The sequence below is a fragment of the Eptatretus burgeri genome, chromosome 7 (genome assembly GCF_056783735.1).
Source record: "Eptatretus burgeri isolate ZD-2024b chromosome 7, Ebu_testis_v1, whole genome shotgun sequence".
In the NCBI taxonomy this organism is placed as follows: domain Eukaryota; kingdom Metazoa; phylum Chordata; class Myxini; order Myxiniformes; family Myxinidae; genus Eptatretus; species Eptatretus burgeri.
The window spans coordinates 14,205,790-14,223,289 of NC_140967.1; the positions used below are offsets into that span (position 1 = coordinate 14,205,790).

At 42.2% G+C, this 17,500-nt stretch overlaps 1 protein-coding gene across 1 annotated transcript in view; it reads left to right on the plus strand.

Annotated features, from left to right (window-relative positions):
- Positions 1 to 1,501: 1,501 nt before the first annotated feature.
- The window catches only part of LOC147022714 (uncharacterized), a 26,129-nt gene continuing 10,130 nt past the window's right edge, over positions 1,502 to 17,500 (plus strand). The window contains exons 1-2 of the mRNA XM_085887509.1: positions 1,502 to 1,558; positions 14,150 to 14,261. Coding sequence (XP_085743635.1) covers positions 14,156 to 14,261 — 106 coding nt within the window. The 5' untranslated portion in view covers positions 1,502 to 1,558; positions 14,150 to 14,155. The remainder of the gene's footprint in view (positions 1,559 to 14,149; positions 14,262 to 17,500) is intronic.

Consider the following 17,500-nt stretch of genomic DNA (forward strand, 5'->3'; position numbering starts at 1 on the left):
GACTAGCAGCATGGGACTATTCTGTGAATTTTTTTTGTTTTATTATCTCTATAGTGTCAAAATAGAAGCGAAGTTTCGCTATATTGCATAGGTCCAATCCATTGTCTTTACCAAAAGAATGTCCAAAAGTTTTTAACATAATTTGACCTTGACCTTGATCGAAATGCATTTCCTTGGCTCCTGGCGATCTCAAAAGTATCACCAAACGAATGGCCATTCCAAACTTAGTTGGAAATGACACCTTAAATGTTTTTTTACACTGTTTCGTTCCAAATTTTAACGTGTTTGAACATTAGACCCGGTGGACTGGCGGCCATCTTGGATTTGACCTTTCACGGTCCTCAGAGGTCAAATCTGACCCCTCCACATCTGAAAATAAATCTTATGGTATTGACCAACTATGTCAGAAAATTCATGCTTTTCTCATAAAATGCACAATTATTGTGCTTATCCGCTGTACTATTGTTGATGATTGGAAGTAAGCTAATAAGATAGTTTGCCGTTGCCATCCCAGTTGAGTGAGAATTTGAACCTGAAATCATCAATTGCAATATCAAAGCAAATTCCCTTGAGCGAACCCAGAAGCTGTAAAATTTCACCAAATATGTTAAAAGTTTTACACAGACCTACAGCAATAATGATAAGAATAAATGTTGGTACTTTGTTCCAAGTGTAGGACAGCAATTTCATGAGTGTCGTGGTGAAGAGACATCTGAAATAAAGAAATAAATAACTTCCCTTCTTAAATCAACAGCACCTACTTTAATTACACATCCTTAATTTATTTCACCAAAATATTTTTTGCCAACAATGTTTCTGCTTTTCTTTTCGGAGGTGTGGGGTAGGAGCTCCAGAAGAATGCACGACATTACCCAGAATCATAGAAGTAGGTCAATTTATAATAAAATCTCAGCACAGTGGAACACCTGCACTGGCGGAAAGCTGTCTGATCAAAATCATGCAAAAGTGACTCATAAACTGACGTGTTGTTTATTGCGCAAAAAAACTGCATGATAAACAACTACATGTTCAATAACAACATTTCAAATACTGATGTTGAAACTAAGTGGAAGAAAACGTTTCAAATGAACAATAGGAAATAGTTCTGTGTTTTAATATTTGGTGCAGGAGCTGTATTTTAACCAAAAATATGTCCTGTATTTCATGAACTTTCTTGTTGACTCTGCTTTTCTGATTTATTCCTCGTGCCACACTCGGGGTTGAACCGGTTTGCTTGCATAAGCACAGGGAAAAGCCACCGTGAACGCAGATGCAAGTAACATAAGCAAATTGGTCATTCACCGACAGCGTCACATAAAAGCCTTCGCTTCACTTGTTTTCCTTTGTAACGATGAAAACATCACAAATTTTGGCACTCATGCGTTGTAAGAGGAGTGGTGTTGGGGGTGAGCACGTCACTGTGACACAATCTCCTGGTGACCCCAAGGTAATAAAACAATGATGGAATCCCTTATATATAGCCGGTTTCACTCATCCAGAAAAAATATTTGCAGCTTTCCATTTTCTGTGCGGCATTCCACGAGCATCACATCGAAAGGTAATTTACATGAAGTTTGATGTTGCGATAACTACACAGTTTGATGTCTATTATATTTATTTCTCGTTTTTGAAATAGTTGTAATTGCATTGAGGAAAACCAATTTCCTTGTTTTGGTTTGGTGGATGCTATCGGGGTTTTCTACACATGTGGAAGTCAGTGTCTTGAATGAAAATATGTTTCAGCTGAACACAGGAAGATGTAGCCATTAGGCTGGGGGTCGCCTTGGATTGCAGAAACTGTAAGACAATAGATGTTCCAAAATACATTTAGAACCGCTTTGGAGGTCCTGGAGATCAAATGAAATGCTGAAAGTAAATTATGAAAAATGTTCAACGCAGGTGATATTTTTTTCTTTTTAACTTCAATAATTATTGAGGTCATGAAACATTTATGCTTACAGTTACCATGATTATAAAAAAAAAATTATGTATCTTATAATCTGCATTCAGTCAAGGAATGAAGTTTTCTTTGCAATATGATCCCATCTCCAACTAGAAGGGCAGTCGGTAGAGCACATACCTAGAGCACATGGCTGATTCCTGAGAACATATCGTTCCCATTACATTTTTGAAATATCATGTTACACAGGACGACATCGTTTTTGACCCGATCTCTCAATGGTATGGTAAAGAATCATTTTAAAAAATAAATAATTATCGTATCCAGATCCGGGATCTTCACCAAGATCGAATCAATTCGTCCTTGCCAAACACCCAACCTATCCACAAAGTTTCGTCTGAATCTGTCCACAACTTTTTGAGATGTCGTTCTACATATCATTTTTGAAGCTATCTCTCAATGGTGAAGAATCACTTTAAAAATTCTAGTAGTCGGATCTGTATCCGGATCTTCACCAAAATCTCGTCAGTTCGTCCATGTCACACACCCAACCAGTCCACCAAATTTCATCCAGATCCGTCTGGATGAAGATAACATTTTGAGATAACCTGCACAGAAACAAACAATCAGACAAACAAGAAGAAGATGCCATGCCGAGCATGATACTTGCAACATCCAGAAAACAAATTTGTCATCAAAAATAATGGTGATTGAATTCAATAACCAAATATGCAACTCCTCTTCACATTTAAAGTGAATCAGATGAAAATTTACATTTTTAGAAATTCAGCCTATGTTGACTTTTTGGTCCATGTTGACCCCAAAAGTAATTGGCTGATTGAATTGAGTGACATTAAATATTAAACCTCTTCAAGTTTCAAGTCATTCGCATGAAAATTGAGGATTTTCTAAATACCACCTGAGTTGTTGACCTTGAGCCTATGTTGACCTTTTGGTCCATGTTGACCTCAAAAATAATTGGCTAATTGAATTCAGTGACATGAAATATTAAACTTCTTCAAATTTCAAGTCAATCAGTTGAAAATTGAGGATTTTAGAAATACCGCTTCAGTTGTTGACCTTAAGACTATGTTGACCTTTTGGTCAATGTTGACCTCAAAAATAAATAATTAGCTAATTTAATGCATTGACCTGAAATATAAATCCTTTTCAAATTTCAAGTCAATCAGATGAAAATTGAGGATTTTATAAATACTACCTCAGTTGTTGACCTTTTGGTCGATGTTGACCTCAAAAATAATTGGCTAGTTGAATTCAGTCACCAGATTTTCAGAGGATATAAGTCTTCTTCAAATTTCAAGTCAATTGGATGAAAATTGAGGAATTTAGAAATTTCACCAAAGTTGTTGGCCTTTGCCAGATTGTTGACCTTTTTGTCGATGCTGACCTCAAAAATAATTGACTACTTCTTCAATTCTCTTCAAATTTCAAGTCAATCGGCCGATGTTGACCTTTGTCACAACAAAAGCAATAGCCTTCTTCCTTATGACAAACTACCATGCGGTGAAGTTTTGTGAAGATCGGTTTAAAATTGTGACATGTCAGCACCAAACAGACAGACAAACAGGAAGAATAACAAAATCGACTGACCAATAAACATGAAAAAGCTTCGATTTTTCAAGTTACAAACAGACAGACAGAAAGGGGTGAAAACATAACCTCCTTCACCTTTGATGGCGGAGGTAAAAATGTTAAGCATACCAGCCAGTGTCTACAACTCTACCAAGATTGGCGCTTGGATACAAAAATGCAAAATTTTTCACAATTAATTTACCACTTTTTTGGACTAATGCATCAATATCTTCAACATTTTCATCGATGTGGACGATGATAATGAAGTCATCATATTTACAGACAATATATATATATATATATATATATATATATATATATATATATATATATATATATATATATATATATATATATATATATATATATATATATACTCTTTAGATCCTTGAAGGTCTTTGATATCGTCCATATCAAACCTTCAGACTACACAGTCAAAGACCAAAATGCAGTCACTTGGAAAAGATAGAACAAGAAAAAGAGCAATCAGAGATTGCAGACCTCCACAAGGACTTGTTTTGTGAGGTGTTCAGGTCGTTTTGTGCAATACATTTTGTGTGGTGTTTGTGTACTGGTGTGTTACATCATTAATAACAGCCATAACTGGAACTACCACTTTATAACTTTATAACTACCAATTTATAACCCAGTGATGACTGGGTACCAAGATGTCCCGCTTTGATGCAACCCCTCTTTGATCGGACACTTGACCCTCACCCATGGCATTTATTATTATTCAATTGAATTCAGAATGTGATTCAAATATATTAAATTCAAATAAAAAATTAAGACCAAATAGGTGCATTTCTGCATTGGAGTCATCGAAAGGAACCAGAGTAAGTCATGAGCAAAGATGGAGTCATCAGGAGGAACCTGGATAGGATTTGGGTTTCAGTTGTGACTTCTTTACCCTCAAAGCCATCCAGGGGCAGCCAAGTGAGCCTTATTAAAAAAGAAAAACCAAAAAGAACCCAGATCAAATTTTTTTTATGGCTGCCACACCATGTGTGGTGTGTGGCATGTGGCATCAGGTTCAAATTTATAACACGTATTCCCATGACTACTCGATCATAATTTTAATGTTTAATGTTGGTCGATGAAGCGGTTCAAGAGAAATAATACTGTAAAGATTTTTGCTCAATCCAATATGGCTGCCAGACCATGTAACCTATCAATTGTTTGTGAATACCCTGGTATCCCCAAGGATTGGGGAACATTTGCATGAAGTTTCCCCTCGATCTGTCCAGCTGTTCTGGAGAAGATTTTTTTTTATAGGTTTTATGGTAAATCCAATATGGCTACCAAACCATGCGACCGGTGAGAACATTGGTGGGCAACATTTTGTTCCTCATGGAGAGGCGGTCATCCATGTAAAGTTTCACCTCTATCTGTTCAGCCATTTCAGAGAGGAAGATTTTTGAAGGTGTTTTTTTTTTTTTAAAACAATATAGCTGCCGAACCACCTGACGATGACGTCATCATTTTTTTTTTTCTGTCGACCAATTTATCCCTGGATGACCTTCAAAAATTTTCACACTAATATATCCAGCATTCTATGAATGCAATTATGACATCATAACGAAGCACCTATGATATTAAAAAAAAATCACACATATTCCTCATCAGGAGTACTTATTATGTGCCAAGTTTCAATTCTTCTTTCTTGGTGTGGTTTCGGAGATACAGAGGTCCAAAGTTTTTCTATTTTTCAATACGGCTGCCACACCACGTGACCCCTTACATCATAATTATCATTAAAGCATTCTACATGAGTAGTCGCTCTGATGGTGAACATTTCATCTCAATTTAACAGGCGGTTGCAGCAAAAAACACTCATGTTCTGTGCGAACAGACAAACAAACAAACAGACAAATGGACCCAAATGCAATACCCTCTCCTTGGCGAGGATAATCTACTATACGAAAAAAATAGAACATGTTTGTTTGTATGTATGTGTGTGTGTTTGTTCGTCCTTTATAGGTGGCCGAACCGTTGGATGGAATGAGATGAAACTTGGCATGAGTGATCCTTGGTACATGAGAACGGACATGGGGGGGGGGGGGGGTCAAGTTCAAGGTCAAAGATCATGGGGTCAAGGGGTCAAGGTCACCGGGTAACTTCAATTTCTCAATTTCATCCGATCGAGACGGGACCAACGCCATTTGACAGATAATCAAAATTAATACTGAAGGACCAATTTTGTGCCCCGTCTGTGACGGGGTTTCGGCTAGTCTATACTAATCAATGTCAGTGTGAGTGTGTGTGTGTGTGTGTGTGTGTGTGTGTGTGTGTGTGTGTGTGTGTGTGTGTGTGTGTGTGCACGCGTGCGCGTGTTTGTGTGTCCACATGTTTGTGTGTGTGTACATGTGTCAGTGGTTGAGTGTGTGTGTTTATCCTCCACAACTCCAAAACTATGAAATCTTCTATACTAATCAATATCAGTGTGTGTGTGTGTGTGTGTGTGTGTGTGTGTGTGTGTGTGTGTGTGTGTGTGTGTGTGTGTGTGTGTGTGTGTGTGTGTGTGTGTGTGTGTGTGTGTGCGCGCGCGTGCGCGTGTGTCCACATGTTTGTGTGTGTGTCCATGTGTCAGTGGTTGAGTGTGTGTGTTTATCCTCCACAACTCCAAAACTATGAAATCTTGCAGCCTAAAACTTTGCATGCATACTAAGGGAACTCCAAGGAAATGCCTGAATGAAAATTGAGTGTTTGGGTTTATTAAAACACCCCTTTTATAAGATAATTAACGGCTTTATATAATTATATACTTTATCAGGTGCATCATCAGCCACCTCACTTTCTATGGAGTTTTAATTAGCTTCCTGGGTTCCCTGACTAGGGTCTGAAGCCACCATGTTTATTGGCCTACTCAAGCATGCCTTGACTTGGAACAGGCTACAATCATTTCTTATCGATAAAGTTTGTTTATCACTTTCCTCACTTAATGATCGAATGCCTTGATCATCATAGCTACGAATCGCTGGATACATTGCAGTGCTTATAAACGCCCACAGACACCAGCGTTTGTGGCTATATTTCATTTTCGTACATACCATAACCTTGAGAATCTCATAAAATAATCTGAATTATAAAATTTAAGCTGAAGAATTGAACTTAGCAGTGGTTCTGACTGCTAAAAAAAGTGTTCATTTGTCCAATTTGGACACATTTGGTATGTTTGGCATCTCCAGGAGGTGTGTGCTAAATATGACATTCGGGAACCAAGGGATCCATTCTGAAACAACCATTCCATTGGAGTGTTCAAGCCACTTGGCAAGCCCTCTGCAATATTTGCACTGCAACTCAATTCTGTATATTGATCAACTTGAACAATATTCATGGGCCATGCACCTGCGATGGCCCCACGTTTAATGCAAAAAAAAAAATTAAACATTTTGTTAACATTACGGCAGGATAGCCGATAAGGAAACATACTTGCTATAAGCGAGCAAGCCTGGGTTCAAATCCTGACCCAGTTATAAACTGCCATCCCGGTGTTTCACAGGCAGGGTGATTCAACAATATATGTGTGCCGTTAAACTGGATGTCACATCTGCCGGAATCCCCCCTCCCATATCTATCTATCTCTATCTCTATCTCTATCTCTATCTCTATCTCTATCTCTATCTCTCTCTCACTCTCTCTCTCCCCTCTCTCCCCTCTCTTCCCCCCTTCCTCTCCCTCCACACACCCCACCCCACTCCCTCACTCTCAAATTCCTCTCCCTCACCATCTCCTCTCTCTCTCTCCCCCTCCCCTATCTCTCCTCCAATCCTCTCCCTCACCATCCAACCCCTATCCCTCTCCCTCCCACCCGGATCTCTCTCACCCTCTTTCTCTCCCTCTACACACCCCACCCCTCTCCCTCACTCTCAAATTGCTTTCCCTCACCGTCCTCTCTCTCTCTCCCCTCCCCTATCTCTCCTCCAATCCTCTCGCTCACCATCCTACCCCTATCCCTCTCCCTCCCACCCGGATCTCTCTCACCCTCTTTCTCTTCCTCAACACACCCCACCCCTCTCCCTCACTCTCAAATTGCTCTCCCTCACCGTCCCCTCTCTCTCTCTCTTCCCTCCCCTATCTCTCCTACAATCCTCTCCCTCACCATCCTACCCCTAGCCCTCTCCCTCCCACCCAGATCTCTCTCTCTCTCCCACCCCTCTCCCTCCCACCCCTCTCTCTGCCTCTCTCCAACCCCTCTCCCTCTCTTCGACCAATCTCCCTCACTTCATTTCCACCTCCCCTCCATCCTCTCCACCTCCATTCCTTCCTCTCCACCTCCCTAATTCCTCTCCACCTTCTCTCCATCCTCTCCACTTCCTCTCCACCTCCCCTCCCTCCTCTCCCTTTTCTCCACCTCCCCTCCCTCCTCTCCACCTCCATTCCATCCCTCCTCACTCCCTCCTCCTCTCTCGTTCTCCTCCCTCCTCTCTCTCCCACATCTCCGTCTTTCGTCCACCAAATTCAAAACTAAACCATCAGTCCTAAAGGGGCTGTCACACCTTGACGTTGTAGCCAGCATATGGCAACGTATCAAAATGTATCTAAAACGCTGGTGTATGCTGAAATATTGATATTTTATTAAGTTTTTGGCGTATTCATAACGAGTTGGACGTATGCATAACGTATTAGTAATGTATACAGAACGTTTCGATAACTTATAGATAACTTATACCAACGAATGCTTAGTGTATTGTCGGCGTTCACAACGTATGCCCAACGATAGTCTAACGTATGCATAGCGCGCGGCAGCGTATCGCCGACGATCACACGGCATAGCCTATTAACAGCCTGTCGCTCGACGATTCAAATCATAACACGAGACATCGAAGTGTCAACATCACCGTCATGCCCTGTCACACCTTGACGTTTTAGCCAGCGTATGCCGACGTATGAAAAATTTGCCGAATAAGCTGGCACACGTCGAATACGTTATGGGTAAGTTTTGTATACATTAAGAGCACGCTGAAGCATGCTGGCATACATCAGAGTACGCCGAGCACGTCGACAAATTTTAAGCATCCTCAAAATTTTTTGACGTATGCAAGCGTATGACTAACACGTTCCGCATATGCTGGCCATAAGTAGTTGGCACGTTATGCGATCGTTGACACACGTTGACACACGTTACTTGTAAGTTACTCATCAGTCGAAACACGTCGAGGTAATGTTTAGCGTACCTGAAACTTATTTCTAACCTATGAGTAACATGTTGTAGGCACGTTACGTTTTCTTCGGCTTTTTTAAAATGTTTTTCTACACTGAACTATTGATGTTTTTTAAAAGTTTTTGGCGTATTCATAACGAGTTGGACAAATCCATAACGTATTTGTAACGTACACAGAACGTTTTGATAACATAGACAACTTATACCAACGAATGATTAGCGTGTCGTCGGTGTTCAGAACGTATGCCCAATGATAGTCTAACGTATGCATAGCGTGCGAAAGCGTATCGTCGACGATCACGTGGCGTAGGCTATTCATAGGCTGCCGCTCAATGATTTATATCATAACTGCACCAGAAATCGAAGTGTCAACATCACCGTCATGCCGAAGAAAAAAAAAACAAAAAAAAACATGGACTCTGGACGACTGACGGGTTCCTCCTGTGAAGTCCATTTTTATATACCAATTCCCCAAACGCTGCCAATACGCCATTATACGGTAGCTGTAAGTTAGAAACACGTTCAGCAACTTCTGTGGTGGTCAGGAAGACATCAAATATGTCTCCATACGTCAATGTGCATTGGAGATACGTTACACATAGGTTCAAAGCACATTACTCATAGGTTAGAAATAAGTTTCGGGTACGCTAGACATTACCTCGACGTATTTCGACTTATGAGTAACTTACAAGTAACGTGTGTCGACGTGTGTCACCGTTCGCGTAACGTGCCTACAACTTATGGCCGGCGTATGCTGAACGTGTGAGTCATATGCTGGCATACGTCGAAAAATTTTGAGCATGTTAAAATTTGTCGACGAGCTCGGCATACTACGACGTATGCCAGCATGCTTCAGTGTGCTTCAGCATGCTCTTAACGTATACAAAACTTACCCATATGGTATTTGGCGTGTGCCAGCGTTTTAGACAAATTTTTCATACGTCGGCATACGCTGGCTCAATCGTCAAGGTGTGGCAGCCCCTTAAACAGTCCACCTCAACAGAGGGGGGAGGGGTGGAGGAGCAGGGGGAGAGAGGGAGGGGGTGGGAGAGAGGGAGTGAGAGGGATCGGGTTGGTCGTGAGAGTGATCGGGGTGGGAGTGAGAGGGATTTGGGTGAGAGTGAGAGGGATTGGTATAGGAGAGAGAGGGATCGGGCTGGGAGAGAGAGGGATCAGGGTGGGGAAGGGAGGGATCAGGGTGGGGAAGAGAGGGCGAGAGGGATTGTGGTGGGGGAGTGAGGGATCGTGGTTAGAGAGAGAGGGAGAGCGGTGGGAGAGAGAGGAATGGGAGAGATAGAGATAGGTGGGAGAGAGAGGGAGAGAGGTGGGAGAGAGAGGGAGAGAGATGGGAGAGAGAGAGTCAGAGAGGTGGGAGATAGAGGGAGAGGGATCAGGGTGGGAGAGATCTAAATTCAAAGTGGTCCGTATGGTGCAAGCCCAACACTGCACATCACCCAGTCAACACCATCTCTCCTGTCATGTGTGGTGGTGGCAGCATCATGTTATGTGGCTGTTTTTCATCAGCAGAGACTGGCAAGATTGCCAGGATAGAAATTATGATGGACGGTGCAATGTACAGGAGAATCCTTGAAGAAAACCTGCTTGATTCAGGTATGAATCTGAAACTGCGTAGGACATTCACATTTCTGCAGGACAATGATCCAAAGCACAAAGCTAAGGCCACTCTGGAGTGGCTGAATAAGAAGAAAATAAATGTTCTTGAGTTGCCAAAGTCAAAGTCCTTGAACCCAATTGTCTTGAACCATATTGAACATTGATGTTGAGACTTGAAGTTTGCAGTCCATTGATGATCCCCATCAAACTTGGCAGAACTGGAGTAATTTTCAAATGAAGAATGGGAAAAGATTCCACCATCTCACTGTGCAAAGCCAGAAGAGAACGACCCAAAAAGACTCATAGCAGTCATTGCTGCAAAAGGTGCTTCCAACAAGTACTGACATAAGAAGATGAATACTTTTGCAACCAGTGAATTTTGATTTGTACATGTTTTCACAGCTTTTCCTTATATGTAACCAAATTCACCTACAACAGTGTTTAGTATGTTCTCTTTGGTAATGAAGAAAAAAGTTAGTTCAGAAAAATTGATTCTTCATAATTAGTAATTAATCTAAATGTGGCATGATTAATAAGGGGTGAATACCTTTGCAGGCCACTGCATCTCAAGCATTCAATACAGTCTGGCATCAGGCATTGCTCTCCAAACTATCTATGGTATCCAAAGCCACCTTCAGATATGGCAAACTAACTTCCTGCACTCTCATAGTCAACATGTAGTTCTCAACGGGATCCTCTCATCTCCTCTCCCTTCCAAAGCTGGAGTGCCACAAAGCAGTGTTTTCAGCCCAGTCCTATTCCTAATATTCATCAACCATCTCTCTGATATTGGAAAATCCTCTCTCTATTTCGTGATCACCCACTCTCTGCAGTAACATCTATAATCCTTCCAACAGGTATGCAGAGGCCTATGCAGTACTTGATAAAACCAGGAGCTGGTCCAACACTTGGAATATATACGTCTTTCAATCGTGACAGGTCTTTCAATCGTGACACATCTCTCCACCTCTTTCCACCTCTCTCCACCTCTCTCCACCTCTCTCCACCTCTCTCCACCTCTCTCCACCTCTCTCCACCTCTCTCCACCTCTCTCCACCTCTCTCCACCTCTCTCCACCTCTCTCTCTCTCTCTCTCTCTCTCTCTCTCTCTCTCTCTCTCTCTCTCTCTCTCTCTCTCTCTCTCTCTCTCTCTCTCTCTCTCTCTCTCTCTCTCTCTCTCTCTCTCTCTCTCTCTCTCTCTCTCTCTCTCTCTCTCTCTCTCTCTCTCTCTCTCTCTCTCTCTCTCTCTCTCTCTCTCTCTCTCTCTCTCTCTCTCTCTCTCTCTCTCTCTCTCTCTCTCTCTCTCTCTCACATTCTTAATGATCTTCTTTCTTAAAGAAGTCCAGTCACTCAAACCTTTTGGGATGTACAATATATATATATATATATATATATATATATATATATATATATATATATATATATATATATATATATATATATATATATATGAAGGTTAAGCATGGGTGCCATTGTCCTAGATTATTGAAATAACCAAGAAAATATATATATATATATATATATATATATATATATATATATATATATATATATATATATATATATTTTAATAGATTTCCCGCCCATCGGAGTACAAATGACCGCGTCAACCAATAGCGGTCGCTTCGCTCACCGAACGGACAATCCAGTCGTGACTTTCTGGAACAACGCCAGAAACCAGTCACAGGTGGGTTTTTAATCCCACCACGGCCCAGTCCGTATTCTACCCGCGCGAAATAGGGTCAATCGCCGAATATCGGTATACCTCAGTACCCGTGCGGGTAACCAACTGAGGGACCGTACCTCGGTGAAGGCCTGCTTGGACACGAACCGCATAAGCGGTCCGTTCCGTTCTGGGATAACCAAGTGGGTATTATCGCCAGACCTCGCCGGACCAGATTCTATTTATCGGCCATTTAAAAACCAACTATATTCCAAGTGCAATATGGGGCAGTTCAATGAGGGAATGGACGCAACGAACAGGTTTACAATCACACAAGGACATTTATTATAATAAAGCACGTATGCAATTAAACAAGCAAAAAAAGCACGACAAAAGAACTACAACCGTCTACTTATTATGTACAGTCACTTGCACTTAATAGTAGTTCCTACTTAGTAGATGGGCCCACGGACACATGTACACACACACACACACACACCCCCAAGAAATGGTGGCAGAGGTCTTTAATAACGAGCTCCAGCTCGGAGGACAGGTGAGCTGAAACCCAGAGCCTATCTCGAACCTCTCCACCTCGTGTGGTCCCCAAGCCGCCGGACCCGGGCTTCAGCGAGAGCGAGCTGGATCCAATCGCCGAGCAGCGACCCCTCCTGAGCTCCCGCGAATCCTCCCGCGCTTGTCAACACGTGCTGGTGAGACGAGGCGCCGATCCTTCCCGTCGATGCGTCGCTTCCCCGAGGAACCACCTCCACGAAGAGGTCGATGAGTCGCACCAAGCCGGGACCCAAAATGGAGAACAAAGAGTTCCAGGAACCAAGAAGAAGAAGCCACCACTCGCAGCTCGAGCCGAGCGACCAGCTTAACTTCCTTCCTAACAGGGCAGCTTGAAGCAAAAAGCTCTCCCGAGCCAAGCAGAAGCCGAAGCTCACGGGACCGTCAAAGCAAAGATCCTCCAAAAAGCCTCCTCCCAAGCCAGGCCTCAGCCGAAGCTCACTGAGCCAGCCGAAGCAAAAAGCTTCCAAAGGCCTCAAACCCTAACGCAAGCCAAACAGGACCCGAAGGTCTGCTGAACGACTACTCTCTACTGAAGCAAAAAGCTTACTGCCCAACACGAACAAAGAAAAGATCTCGTCCTTATCCTTATCCGCCCCCCTCCCCAGCGTGACTCATGACTCATTACTCATGACTCATGACTCATGACTCATGACTCATGACTCATGACTCATGACCTCGTGCTCCATCCCCCCCTCAGCCACGGGTGGGAGGGAGCTGTTGATATCATGAGTCACGGGACGGCAGGTTGGTTCTTCCTCTTCGCAGAAGAGGGGGAGGGATGTCTCCATTGTTCGTTCCCTAACTATTAAATGACTTTTTTGACCTAAATATTTTTATGACTCAGTGTGATTTATTAAGGTTATATTGTTTCTCTTTGTGGGTTTCAAAGTAAAATGTCTTCTATAGCACCCGATTTCCGATTTGCGAGCCATTTGTCATATTAACAAGTTTTCCAAATTACTAAAGTTTATCATTCTTTTTAAAATGAAAGCACGCTGTGTCGTTTGATGCACCAATCGATTCGAGAAGGCATTTAAAATGCACCGATTCACAGCCACTCAAGAACATCATTCACGGGTATGGCACCAATCCCAAACACTATCCACTTCATGTGTGCACAATGCACTATGACGTCATTATTTACCACTTTATAATCGACATTGGTATCGGCCGATGTGTGCGTGCGTGTGTGTGTGTGTGTGTGTGTGTGTGTGTGTGTGTGTGTGTGTGTGTGTGTGTGTGTGTGTGTGTGTGTGTGTGTGTGTGTGTGTGTGTGCGCGCGCGCGTGCGTATTTGTAATCGGTAATCGGTTATAGTCAAATTTCTAATTGACCCAGTGCTAATATATGTACATACAAACACATAGAAGGAGGCAAGCTATTGCTGTCACCATGAATAAATTCCAAATCCCTGCACTAACTGCTGCTAGGAAGGCAAGGGCAAACCACCCAGTGCAACCCTTGCCAAGAAACTTCTTCGGCAGCATTGCCGCTCTGTCATGATATATCAGAAACAGAATACGGAAAGAAATGAAATGTTTCCATTGGGAAGTGAAGTATTTTTGATATGGCTGTGTTCTTTAAGATCCGACATTGTTGAGGAGATTTCCATGTCTTCAAATAACATTGGAAACTTCATGCAGGTGACGATGTGGCATTTGATGATGGTTGTCAGCATGCTTGTACTTTCTCCAGAGATTTTTCCCGTGACTGTACTCAGGGCTGAAACCATCACAACGATTTCCTCCTTACAAGGTGCACTTCCTTTATGCTATACATTTGTTGTTTTGTTTCAAGATTCTTCCCAATTTATTTTCACAATATCATTGAGAATATTGCACACTTTTTGTTTTTTCTAAGTGATATCCATATCCATCGCCATCACAAATGGTGATGATAATGTCAAAGGCTAGTTTTCATTAAAACCTCAATGTCTCAATTCTCACCTATATGGCGGCATCTTCATTTGGAGCTATACCAGACCAAACTTGCATCAGGGAGGAATTCGTAACAATATATATATATATATATATATATATATATATATATATATATATATATATATATATATATATATATATATATATATATATATATATATATATATATTTCACTTTCAGACTTCTGTTGTTTCAGACTTCTGTTGTTTCAGACTTCTGTTTCAGAAGTTTCAGACTTCTGTTGAGAAGAATAGTAAAATTACGTCAGTTGAGTTAGTATCTTCCATTCCAGTGGAACTTGTACTAGTTGTATTGAAACCCAACTCTCAATTATACTCAGCCAGTAATTTTACACATATTAGAAGAAGAAAAAGCATTTCTATATTCATTATTGTTTGATGCATACCATCCATCATGAACTTGTGGTTATTATCACCAGTATTGTGCTGTATTAAGCTGGTAGGATTGCCAATAAGTCGAGTAAACCATTCGGATTTTGAGTTAGGGTTCAATCGCAGCACAATAATAAACTAAATAATAAACTAATCTCAGTGGGAGAGAGGAGACTGGTACCCACCACCTCTCATTCAGGGGTGAGGAAGTGGAGGAACAAAAGATGTAAAAAAAAAAAAGAGGAACAAACAATGTACCCCACACTTTTCAATATCTTACTCCGGATTCGCCATTTCGCAAAACAGACTTGTCTGATAATAGCAAACTGGAACACCATTCATAGAGCCTTCAATAATATTATATCTACATTAGTCATATTATAATCATCGATGTTATGATAGGCATGAGGTTATCAAACGATCAGTATCCATTTTATAGGTCTGGCAGGTATCAGTCATGTGCAGATTGCATAAGTGTGCAGCACAGTCACCAACGTTGTGATGGATCTATATGTCAGACATGAGATCAAGGCCGTCTCTCAAGACATATCTCGAGCTTTCAATACAGATTGGCATCCCAACTTGCTCTCCAAACTCTGTGTGTACAGCATCCAAAACCAGCTCCACTCATTAGTTACTGAGTTCCTCCATTCTCAGAGCCAATGTGTGGCTCTCAATGGAATCCTTTCATCTCCTCTGTCTGTTAAGACTGAAGTATCCCAAGAAAGTGTTCCTGGCCCAGTCCGATTCCTAATCCTAATCTTCACCAATGATCTATCTGACTCTCTGGAATATCCTCTTTATCTATTTGCTAATGACTCATCCCTCTGCCATGATATCCCTCATCCTTCAGACAGGCTGGCTGCAGCTTTTTTCCCCTCTTCAGACCCTCACAAAATCACAAGCTGGTCAAACACTTGGAAAACATCTTTCAACCCTAACAAATCAATCAATCATTCATTCTCTGTCATTTTCTCTGTCTTTGTCTTTGTCTCTACCTTTGTCTCTGTCACCGTCTCCTTCTCCATCTCCATCTCCTTCTCCATCTCCATCTCCATCTCCGTCTCCGTCTCCGTCTCCGTCTCCATCTCGGCCTCCGTCTCGGCCTCCGTCTCGGCCTCCGTCCCCGTCTCTCTCTCTCTCTCTCTCTCTCTCTCTCTCTCTCTCTCTCTCTCTCTCTCTCTCTCTCTCTCTCTCTCTCTCTCTCTCTCTCTCTCTCTCTCTCTCTCTCTCTCTCTCTCTCTCTCTCTCTCTCTCTCTCTCTGTCTCTGTCTCTGTCTCTGTCTCTCTCTCTCTCTCTCTCTCTCTCTCTCTCTCTCTCTCTCTCTCTCTCTCTCTCTCTCTCTCTCTCTCTCTCTCTCTCTCTCTCTCTCTCTCTCTCTCTCTCTCTCTCTCTCTCCACAAGGACCATATGCAAAATCCTCCCATCTACTTTCTTCACAATGTTCTTGAGGAAGTTCATTCATTCAAACTCATGAGTTTCACCATCATCCAGGATATTTATTGGGTACACCTCATTTCAAACTTAGCCTCGAAAGCCAGCCACCGACTGGGCATCCTCCGTTGTACAAAGTTCTTCCTTGGCACACCTGAATTATTATGCACCAACAAGGCCTTCATCCACAGCTTGATGGAGTACTGCTCTCACCTCTGTGTTGGCTCCCCTGCCTCACACCTTGCTCAGCTGGATGCAGTGGAAACCAAGGGCTTCAATATTATCGGGATCTCCCACACTGAAGCTGAGTCTATGGGCCTAACACTTTCCCATCACGCAGGTCGGTGGTCTTTTTGTCTTCTACCGCCTCTGTTCTGGTCTTCCACGCTCTTATTTTTCCATGCTTTGTCACCCCCCCTCCCCCCAAGCTCTCTGCATGATGGACGCAGTCCACCATCAATCTCCTTCTCATGAAACTCCCAAAATCTAGAATCGCTGCTCACCACCACTCATTTGTTCCTCTATTTCCCCAGCTGTGGAACCAACTTCCACATTCTCTTCAAAGTCCATATTATCCACCCCCTGCATTCTCACCTACCCCTCATCCTTACCCACGCATCCCTTGTTATCTGTATCCATTTATTTTATCCTTCGGCCATGTTGTTGGCATTTGGCCCTTCTCTTTCTGCTCTTCCTTTTGTTATGTTGAGTCCTGATCTCTTCGGTGTCCTCGTTCTTCCACGAGCCTCGACTCTGCATTCAAAAATGGTCATTCCCACATTGCCAACTGCTGTATGTTCCAATGATGAACAGGGCCCTCATCACTGTGCGTGATTATAATTGATTCATGAATCTCATCAGGTCCAGTTTTATGAATGTAACGTAGTTATAATGTTCTGGTCATAGGCTGTTGAACAAATGGAGTTACGTCCACTTCGTAGCAACCGTGATACCAGAAAATTCTGCTCACCGACAAAAAAAATATTCGAAAATGTTGTTTTTGCTATTCATTTTTTGGCAGTTATTGACAACCTGAAGTCTCATACACCACATGGATGGGCATGACGATGTATGTGCAGTGTGTGGTGTGTGGTGTGTGGTGTGATACCTGCACGTTTTCAATCTTTTTTTATTTTTCTGAAAACGGATAGGTGGAATCACATACTGCTTGAAGAAGTCGCAATTGTGCATGTGAGCAGTCTGCTGTAAACACAGTCAAATGTAGCA